This window comes from Oratosquilla oratoria, chromosome 6 (assembly GCF_046742065.1).
Source record: "Oratosquilla oratoria isolate Oo_2021 chromosome 6, ASM4674206v1, whole genome shotgun sequence".
Taxonomy (NCBI): Eukaryota; Metazoa; Arthropoda; class Malacostraca; order Stomatopoda; family Squillidae; genus Oratosquilla; species Oratosquilla oratoria.
This window is the reverse complement of record NC_134782.1, coordinates 28,599,106-28,610,239: the sequence shown is the minus strand read 5'-3', so window position 1 is coordinate 28,610,239 and position 11,134 is coordinate 28,599,106. Positions and strand designations below refer to the sequence as shown.

At 41.3% G+C, this 11,134-nt stretch overlaps 1 protein-coding gene across 2 annotated transcripts in view; it reads left to right on the top strand.

The window, feature by feature from the left end:
• The window catches only part of Pxn (Peroxidasin), a 354,608-nt gene extending 345,254 nt beyond the window's left edge, over positions 1-9,354 (top strand). For both annotated transcript variants that reach the window (XM_076186627.1, XM_076186626.1), the window contains exons 23-31: positions 782-933; positions 1,233-1,407; positions 2,425-2,662; positions 2,801-2,918; positions 3,017-3,228; positions 4,197-4,458; positions 4,672-5,011; positions 5,608-5,739; positions 6,215-9,354. In XM_076186627.1, the coding sequence (XP_076042742.1) occupies positions 782-933; positions 1,233-1,407; positions 2,425-2,662; positions 2,801-2,918; positions 3,017-3,228; positions 4,197-4,458; positions 4,672-5,011; positions 5,608-5,739; positions 6,215-6,307 (1,722 nt within the window). In that variant the 3' untranslated portion in view covers positions 6,308-9,354. The remainder of the gene's footprint in view (positions 1-781; positions 934-1,232; positions 1,408-2,424; positions 2,663-2,800; positions 2,919-3,016; positions 3,229-4,196; positions 4,459-4,671; positions 5,012-5,607; positions 5,740-6,214) is intronic.
• Positions 9,355-11,134: the final 1,780 nt, after the last annotated feature.

The following is an 11,134-nucleotide window of genomic DNA, read 5'->3' as shown; positions in this document are numbered from 1 at the left end:
GGCATCTGTCATTTGATTGCTGGGTTCGAGTCCTTGGCAGTACCGCATTTCAATTTCTGCGTGTCGGCCTCCATTAGGTCTCCCGATGTTGATGGCTTAGAATTGAAGTGCATTGTGGTTGATAAAATGTATCTCTAATCACTGGGACCCATTCAGTGTTGTGCATACACACACATATATATACACACATGCGCGCACGCACGCACCCACATAGACACACATACACACACACGCACACAAATACACTCTTATTCACATTCACTCTTATATGTGGTTAATTCATTAGGAGTTATTTTGCTAGATAAAGTTTCCCTGAATTTCTCAAGATACAAAAACGTGCTTGTGATATGGTTTACAGTATTTGGGTACATGATTCCAATGGCTATCCCCGTGTGAGGGGGAAAAGCCTTTGGTATATATATATGTATGATTCCTATAGTTATTGCACAGATGTAATAGGTGTCAGAATTCCTTCTAACTTGTTGGCAACTGACACTGAGTGCACTGGTTCCTCTATCGTGGCAGCAAATAAAGTGACCCATATGACCTGGATATATGTGTTACAAACAAGTTAGCAGCTTGTTTATAGACACGCTGCGAAAATCATGTGACCAGCTAGACGAAAGACTGGTCCGAGTGCTTTCCGACTCGTTAATTAGAAAGGGTCTTCTATCCGCATCACATTCCCGGCGTTTCGTTCTCTGTGTCACATGCTGAAGGCACACGCGGACGCGCCCTTCCAGTTCATCATTACTCTGCTTTGCTCTGGTATTTTCCACAGATCGTTGGGGCTGAGATGCAGCACATCACTTACACCCACTGGCTCCCTCACATCATTGGCGTCGAAGGAATGAAGAAGCTTGGAAAGTACAAAGGCTATGATCACCATGTCGAGTCCACCATCAGCAACGCCTTCGCAACGGCCGCCTTCAGGTAGGTCGCCCGAGGAGGGGTTAGCAAGCTTCTTGATAAATGAGTACGATACAGTGACGTATTAATCGTGTTCCATGGAACCGAAGTCTATGATCCCAAAGGGGTCGGTAGTTGGGAGCTTTGCGATGTCTCAGCATTCTCAATTCTTATGTAATTTGCATTTGTCGACGAGTTTATCAAAAGAATCACCATGTGAGATCAGAGCCTTTACTAGTACAACACATCGCTTGTTAGAACTTAATTGTCTTGAGCACCTCAACTCGCCAATAAGGTCAACTTTTCATATCCCTCTTTACTAGGTTTGGTCACTCGCTGATTAACCCAGTCCTCCAGCGGCTCAACGCGACCTTCCAACCCATCCGGGAAGGTCATCTGCCCCTTCACAAAGCCTTCTTTAGCCCCTGGAGGATTGTCAACGAAGGGGGCATCGACCCGCTTCTTCGTGGACTTTTCGCAACGCCTGCCAAGCTCAAGGTGAGGTGACTAAAGTAGGAAAGTTTGGACTAATAGAACCAGAATTTGTAAGTAAGCTTAATCCGTTAAATCGTTTCTCTAGTTTTAATTATTTTATTATAACTGATCACAGAATACTTTATTCGGCTAAGGAAAACTACTCGAAATTAACGTGTTGAGAGATTAGTTAAATAGACTTATTGGTAAAGTAATAGTGTACTGAGTGATAGGTTTCGATTATGCTTTGCATGACACGGACTTCAATTATCACTAAACAACCACTAATGACTTCTTGTCCAGGAACTCCAAACATAGAAGGGAAAGCTAATCACCTTCAAGCGTAAACTCATTCCCAGTGGGAGTGGGGCCATATAATTGGGATTTTACATCGAATGTTATCAGGACGTGTTGGTTGAATACTACCAGCCTATGTTGTATATAAGAACATATGAATATAAGAGACTGTAAGAGACCATAAGCCCCACATTAGGCGGTTCATGTCCCATACCACCTGTCATCTCTATTCATAAAATCATCTAGTCTTCTTTTAAAACAACCAATTGTTTCATCGCTCACTAAAAGGTCACTAAGTCTATTCCACTCGTTAACAACACTGTTGGTAAACCAGTTCTTGCCTATTTCCTTCTTAAACCTAAGTTTGTCCAATTCAAATTCATTACTACGAGTCCTGTCCTGATCTCTTAATATTTTGATCTTACGTTTATCACCCTTGTCTAATTTGGATACTTCCATTAGATCACCTCGCTCTTTTCCACTTTCCAGAGACTGTAAGTTAAGGTGCCTAAGCCTGACTTCATATGGTAAACTTCTAATCCCATGTATGATTTTGGTTATTCTCCTCTGTGCTAATTTTAGTGTTTTTATGACGGTACTCCATAGAGCAACTTCACATTTTATATGACGAAAATTCCAAATTTAATGGAATGCTGTTCTCGACGTTATGTATAAAAACGTATTAGATAAACGGATCGAAAGGATTGTCATTTATTGACTTACTTCCTGTTTTATGAACGCCAGACGTCCGAACAGTTCCTCAACACTGACTTGACGGAGAAGCTGTTCAAAGCAGCTCACGAAATCGCTCTCGACCTTGCCTCTCTCAACATCCAACGGGGGCGAGACCATGCCCTTCCAGGCTACATTGAATGGAGGAAGTTATGTAACTTGTCAGTCCCGGAGACGTTTGACGACCTGGCAAGGGATATTCAGTCCAACAGGATAAGAGAGCAGATGCAGACACTTTATGGACATCCAGGTTTGCTCTTTGGTATCTGTTGACAGTCATGACAACGCCTGAGGGCCTCATGTATCATTGAGAAAAGATATTTGATAGGAAACCCTATGATGAACATTTCTATATTATTATTCTTTAGTTACAGTATTTGGATTACAGGGAATGTTGATCTGTGGGTGGGAGGTTTAGTTGAAGATCCGACAGAGGGCGCGCGGGTCGGCCCAACCTTCGGATGCATCCTTGTAGACCAATTCCGAAGACTCAGAGATGGAGACAGGTAAACAAGAAATCAGTTTCGCTGCCACAGTTTCTGTCAACCAGTTTCTGAAAGACACCCTCCAAGTGAAATTAACCTAATCATTAACCTGTTTACAGATTTTGGTACGAGAATCCATCATTCTTCAAAAAAGATCAACTGGCGCAAATTCGGGAGGTGACTCTTGGTCGCGTCTTGTGCGACAACGGAGACAACATCGAGGATGTGACTAAAGACGTCTTCACCCTTCCGAGGTTGCAGTCTCCGCCCTTCGTGTCCTGCGAGACGGTGCCTCGCGTCGATCTCCGCATGTGGGCCGAGTGTTGCACTGGTAAATGCACTAGTTGTTGATGCATGTTTCTGTAAGGTCGCGTCCATACAAGTCGCCAAGGTGAGACCAGATGGACGGACAAAAGGATGCAGTGGACAACTCCCTGCTAGAACAGAAAAGGGTGTTAAACCCAGATCATATTCCAGGCACTGATGACGTAAACAGAAGAGTGCTGGTTTCGATTCGCTTAGTTTTGGGTTCGAATCCCGTACATCTCTCCGATTTCCAGCAGAGACCTATCCTGAGGGAACCAACTAATGAAATTAGCAACAAAACATAAACAACCATAAATAAAACCGTTTACGTTTTAATAAATTTCTCTAAATAAAACACTTTATAAATTTACAATATAATCATGTTACAGATAATAGCTAGGCTACTACTCATTTCGCCGCACGTATTATGATAATGATATTCGTCACTCCATGGCAATGTTGCGACGATTTAACATGGTCAGCTGCCTCTGCAGGCGGGAGACTCGAGATGTGAAAATAGTCCTTTGGAGTGCGGGGACGATTTGAGCCGGGGGGACAATATGATATTTTGAAAGCGGGGACGACATGGCCCGAAGACGATTTGACTGGATACCGTCCAAACGCATAGGGCAAAGGTGACGATTTCGGTCGTAGCCACGCGCGACCTGGCGTAGGCTCCTCACAATCATATTCCAAGCGTTTCTTCTCAGTTTGTGCTCCATTGAATGCATACAAATATAGACATGTCTATGGAAAATATGGGGAAACATACAATACTACAGCGAGATATTTTCCTTAAAGACAGAAGTGGTGGTGAGTTACCAGCAACAAAATATACAAAATGGAGTCACTATAGATACATCATTGCTAAAGGGTTAGATTACATTAGACAGAAGAGAGATCTATGGGAGGATCAGAGTACCGTCACTCGAGATTACAGACAGTGAGTCTCGTGGCAGCACTTTTCATTTTCGTTTCCTTTTCCCTCAACAGACTGTCGCAACGCCGGACACTTCAACAGCATCACGCGCCTGGGAGGAGCCCGCCCGCGAAGAGACGTTGGATTTACGCCACTGGAGGGCCCGGACCAAGACCTCTCGCTTCTCTTCGACGACATCGAACTCCATTCTCCGAAGTCCGTTCGAGTAAGTCGGGCTGTCAATGCTTCCGGGGCTTTTGGACACGAGAAAAGGTATCCTCCATCTTCAACCCAGGAGGATCTGCATGAGGATGGATTTGATGCCCTTCAGGAGAGGTAAGCGATTGAATGAACCAGGTGCCATCTTTGCTAATTGGGAAAGAGGCTCGTAACTTTTTAATACCTATGAATAGTCTTGCAACTCATTGGAAATGTATTAAGAAATTTAGAATAGTATACATACATACATACATAGAATAGTATACATACATACATACATATATATATTGAGAGAAGAAATTAGTGGCTCACCAAGCTTGACTCTTACAGCATGTTACAGCGTTATGTCGATCATGGTCACAGAAACAGCCGAATGATCGAGTCTCAATCATCCGTGGAGGAAAAACAAGTGAAAAAGGACGAAGAGGAGGAGGAAGAGGAGGAGGAAGAAGAAGAGGAAGAGGAAGAAGAAGAAGTGGGTGATAGGGGAGATGAGAGGGAGGAAAGAAAAAATGATAAAGAGGAAGAATGGAGGAAATTACATCGATCTAAATCAATCTTTACGAATAATATCTATGAAGACTTTGGCCTTCAAGCCATGAGTGAGGAACGCATTGAAGCCATGATGTTTACAGAACTTTCTTTAGCCGTGAAGAAACTTACTAAAAAGGTAAGAATGATTTTTTCTCACAAATGAAAAAAAAAACAATATGTTTTGTCAACTGAAATGTGAGGGACAATTTTCTCCCAACTCTAAAGCTAAGTGAGACATTTTCCACCACTTGAAAGGTAATGTGAGTATGAAAGGTAAGAAGCATTAGACAATAAATTTTCAAGTATTTGTGGTTGTATGTGGAATTAAATGGAGTGGCTATGTAAATTGAATATAGAGTAAATGAGGAAACGAATGTCAAGTAGAATAAAGTGTTACGAGAAAGGTATCTTGGAATGTATCCAAAGTAAAGGTTGTGATAATAAGTCGTTACATCCGCATCAGTGTATGAAAGTAGAGAGTTAGAACATATATGAGATATGGAGGAAGAGAAGTAATGATCTTGAGATTAAAAGTATGGCAAGAATTTCTCCTTTAATTCTGGTTGCTCCTAAGTTACTTTCCATGGCGTCTCTTCGGTAGTGGAGTTACCCATATTGTAACGAGTTTTGACATTAAGATATTTCGCTAGAACGTAAAGGAGAAACCATGGAGACCAAATACTCGTAGATTTTTTTCTTTGAATAATCCTTACTTGGTTTCCTTTTATTCAGGTGCGTTCGATGCAGCGGGCGATAGATGAGCTGCGTGGCATCAAGGCCGCAAACTGCAAGGACCAGTCAGGCACCCAAAGGAGCAACGGGCAGTCGTGGTATCAAGACAAATGTACCAAATGCGTTTGCCGGGTAAGTGGCGAAGAAGACCTTTATCCTCTATTAATTCAAGACAGTAATGTCCTCATACCTACAACCATTTAGTCAGTGGCCCTCAACCTCCATACACATGAATCCATATATCCAGGCACTGCCATTGTCCTAGTGTCATATACTCTCCCTCTCTCTCTCTCTCTCTCTCTCTCTCTCTCTCTCTCTCTGTCTGTTTCTCTCTCTCTCTCTGTCTGTCTCTCTGTCTGTCTGTCTGTCTCTCTCTGTCTGTCTGTCTGTCTCTCTGTCTGTCTGTCTGTCTCTCTCTCTCTCTCTCTCTCTCTCTCTCTCTCTCTCTCTCTCTCTCTCTCTCTCTCTCTCTCTCTCTCTCTCTCTCTCTCTCCTCTTTCTTTTTTGTGTATGTGTGTGTTTATGTGTATGATTTCATCACCAAAATGCAATACACTGCCTATTCTTTTAGAAATGTAGTAATAATCGTCTTCGACTTCTTTTGCAGCGTGGTAAAGTGCGGTGCCGAGTCATACGATGTCCAAAGCTGGAGTGTGAGCGCCCAGTCTTCCGAGAGAATGAATGTTGTCCATCCTGCTGAGGGTCGTCCTCGTATGTCGCCCTTAGGCTTCGTCCTTCATTTATTTTCTATTTTGTTAATTAAGTGTTCTGTCTGTCATTCATAAATCTGCATTTTTGTGCTGGTCCACGCCACCAGGTCGTTGTAAGGTGCGTCAGCAGTGCTCGTCAGTAACTTCTTTGTTGTGGTGACGGTGTTCATAGGTTTTGCTCCAGCACCGTACCATTCTGTTCGGGAGAAACATCTGTCTCGATCTGTAGAGTTCCCTTCTTCTCTTCCAACTCTGCCCCATAACTAAATAGAATATACTAGTTTGTTGTGAGCTGGACCAAAATCTATGAGAAGCGTCACCTAACAAAGAGATTAGAGGAATCGAACGTTCTAGAATCTAGTGTTCAGTCCAGAAACTGAGAGAAAAAATTAGACAACTAAAGCTAGGAAACAGAGAAGGGTACATTTTTAGACCATTGAGGAACGCCACTGTTAAGGAGGAATTGAGACCATTCTAGTGAGCTTCTACGATTTAATAATAACGTAGTTTACAAATGTTGTTCAGGTTAACGCCAGATACTATCAATCAGCCGAGTGAGATATTGGCATAAGTCTAAGAAGTCATCTCATCACCATCCCTTTGGTCTTGCAAATGCGACAGCGCCCCATAGTCGAGGTAGTACTCTTATGGACACTGAAGAGCAGAATTTTCTGCCAGCTGAATCGTCTGGAGTTAGTCATAGTACAACTAGGTAACTGAAAGGGATGACACCTTTCAGCAGAGTATTTAATAACCCTGCCCGAGTAGATGGTCCAAAAGGGGGGATACGTGTCTAAAGATTCTTCTTTAACCGTTTTGTTTTCGTCGTTCAAAACATATGTTTAATCATTACTGTCATTTCAATCTGTACTACTGTCGTGGATGCCCAGACGCGTAGCTGCGGCTGAAGCCGTCACCTTTGTCCTGTGCTCTTATGCTCTTAGGCTATAGGAGCAGATAACAGTCACTGCTGGGAATCGGGGAGCAGTGCGGGATTCGAGCCCCTAATACGCTAGTGGGAAATAAGAATAAACGTCTTTCGTCATTTAGTACTTTATATAAGTAAATCACCAACGGTTGCTATGTTTGTATAGTCCTGATACAACATGTCATATCTGGGTGTCCGCAATAGTATGTGCTATTTGTCTTCTTCATATTTCTTCTAAGTGTTCCTCTCTGTTATCCTAAATAGCTTTTGGACTGAAAAGCTTCATATGGACTCCTTGGTGCATAAAAGGAGAGAGAAAAGAAATAAGACGACAGTAAGCGTCTTGTGCAGCTTGCAACAGAGTCTGTTGTTTCACTGTTCGCTTCTTCATACGGTAAAACATTTCACAAAGTCTCGATCCCCTTGACGATCGTCGATCTTATTCGGATAGAGGACCTACATGGAACCAAGTCTGTTTTCGACCAATAAGAACACTATTAGTTCCCAACTTTGTCCCTCTCCTGAATCAGTACGATTGGTGCTACCCAAAGCAGAGGTTAAAGTCCATTACTTTGTTGATAGAATCCCTATAGGAAATTCGACTGCCTCCGACAATAATTGTTTAGAAGCACCAGCTTAAAACTGCACCAAGATCATTTAGCATCATTAGTTTGGGCTCGTGCTCTTCTTCGATGTTACAGAATAGTCAAGATGTTAGCTTGTATTAGCGAAGTAACTGCCATGGTTGATGCGTTGGAATATGAAGTCAGTGGTCCAACTCTGTTTTCGAAAACGAAGAAAGGTCGGCGGGTTAATTCATAGAAAACAAATTAAGGCGTGACTTTACTGGTTGTTTGGGGAGTACGGATTAAATTTGCCCGTTCTTTTGTTGATAAGTTGAATCAAACTCAACGATAAGCTCATTTTCTAAGTACTTCTTTATTATTAGTGTATCGTCTTGTTCTGGTGCTATATCAAGCTACCTTCCACAGTAGCAGTATCGATGACGGATACGGATATTTATTGTTAGCCTAATCACTGCCAATAGTTTGCTCATGCGCATATGGGAAGTTCACTAAGGCATCTATCCACAGTGTTTCCGGCAGAGTAATTCTTAATTTGTGCCTGATGTCTTGCAATACTTGTAGCTGCTCACTTACTGTAATGATAAAAAAAATGCACACCCGCTTTTTCCATCATACATTTAGTTAACCTAGGTCGAATTGCGGAAAATCGGTATCAATGAGGGCATCTATTTAACTGTTTATAAGCAAAGATTTAGAAGGAATTAATTTCGAGACAGTGGGTATAGAGGCTCTCGCTGGCTGAGAAACAAAAGTACATTGCAGTACTTAATATTCGCTTAAAGATTTACGAGGAATCTTCTGTTTGGGTTCAAGGAAGGCTGGGTAAAGGTAATTCAGATAGATCTCGTACATTATCATGTAGATATGAACTCTCCTGTGTCTGTAATATAGTGTTTTAAAATTTCCTGCTAATTCTGTGTTCATATTGTGAGGGAGATATATGTAGTCTGTTCTTGCTATAGACCAAAACATCCAGTGAAGGTTTATTTTCATTTTACTTTATTCCTTTTTTCTTGTACAGATATTTCCAGCCTCACAGGGTATTTTCCTTGCGAGAACAGAAGGGAAAAAGAGTAGCCATTTTATAATGTTTAATGTTTTCTTAGACATATGAGTCCGGGCTCGGGGTTTTACCCTAAAGAACGCCAAGTCATCTGTTGAACTATACAGACTAGCAGAGGACAAAATTCGTTATCACAGGTGGCCAACACTGCCTCGACCATACACTGCCCCGAAGTTACACATATTGGATGAAGCCCTAGCTGATACATGCTTTGATCATGCCGACTTCTAACACACGCAGCCTTCACTCTTTCCTTTTATACTTATTGACCCCCACCTCCACCTCCCCCAACCACCACCTTCACCACCACAACCGAGGCTTTGTAAGTGACCCTAGAGAGATATTAGAATTTGTCTTGCATTTACACCCCCCTTTTCTTACTTTGAATATGTTTGCTTTGTACAGCCTACAGCTTTGTATAAATGATGTACAAATTAATGAAAAAAAGAACAGAAATTTTATGATGTTTTATTTACCTACACTTATTTACAGTGGAAACTTGAGTCTAAGTAAAGCCCCTTATCTTAATTGGCCCGGTTATTAAAATATATATATACAAATGATATACATATGTGTATTATCAATAATGTTATCATAACCTGTGGAGAGAAAATCTGCATATATTTCATACTGTGTTATAGAATAAATCACTGCGCAATACCCTTCTGTTGGGACGCGCTTCGAATACGTTCTGTCAGATAACGCCAAGCTCAGAAAACGTTACATAATTTGGCACGAAAACATTCTTCTTACCCATTAGTTGGAGGTGGCTGAACCTTGTTTAGGTACGTATCGACATCCAGGAAACGTAATCACCAATTCCCGGGGTATATAAGGCCGGGCAGAAAGCGACTACAGAGAGAATCTGGGCAGAAATACAAGATAAAAAAAAAAAAAAAAAAAAAAAAAAAAAAACGCTCACGGTTCATTTGAATCTATGTATTATTTTTTCTACATTCGTCAATTATGACAACTAAACAAGTCTTTTGGACCTCTACGGTTTCATTGTGCAATCTTCGAGTACTGAACCCGTGAATTGGTAATCTCCACGCAAGGTTCCAACCTTTGCTTTTCCGAATTATTTCAGACATCTAGACTAAAGCTACGACTCTACACACGGTCTTTAACTCTGTTATTTCTCGACTACGAAACATCAACAAAATTCCTACGTGCACCCGACTACCAGAAGATTCTCCTACCAGAAGTTATCGTGTATCAGTCTCTCCTCAAACAACTCATTTGTTCCCGAGACTTGAGGATCGGACCAGACGACTTTCTGTTGGTGCAACTTCTAGCAATCCGAATCAAGACTCGTCTACACCATAATCAAGACTTTATTTCGCCCACCTGTTTTTACGTGCTGCATACAAGCGCACAACTAGCTACTCTACTTGGCAACTATCTAAGTACCCAGGTTTTTCTTATTCCATGTCCATTTGTGTTGTTTGTGTCTATTTCACTATTGTAAAAAATATTTAATTTTAACAGAGTTTAATTATCCTGTCTGAACTCTCTGTCACTTGTACGAGCTGCGCACGGCCTTATTTTTATTGATTTATTTACTTATTTACTTATTACTATTATTATCATTATTATTTTCTCGTGTCGCGACTAGCCTGACATGTGTGTCATGTCATGAAATTTTGGCAACCATTGCCCGGACGAAAAGATAATTTAGGTAGTGATGAAACTGCTCGTTGGAATTACATGTTTGTGGAAAATTTTCTTTCGAAGAACAATTTGCGGGGAATCCCTCTACTGCTATTTTAGAAGATGGTACTAAGCTCAACTGATAAGCATTGCCATAAATTACGACCTAACATTAGATGGTAGGAGAACAAGAAAGATATTTTTCAAGAGTTAGTTAAACATCTAGTTGAAGAGGAGGTATTAGATAGGGACGCCTTAAGTCATACTCACGTTATTCAAGAAACAGATATACAGATCATGTTAAGAAGATTAGAGACAGAGGCGGAAATGAAAAGACTCAGAATTAAGGCTGACAAACTTAAAGTTGAGGCTGACAAGTGGGTGGAATTAGCTCGCATCCAGGCTGAAATCAAACCCACCAATAAGAGTGAAACGGAGTTCTCCAGGGTTTCTAAGTACACTAGTCTCCTACATTTTTTTTTCAGAAGATGAATCAGAGGTTTTCTTTGAACAAACAGAAAATATGTTAAACCAATTAGGAGTAGATAGGAATTGTTAGAGTTTACTTGTCCAAAGTTCATGGGTAGAG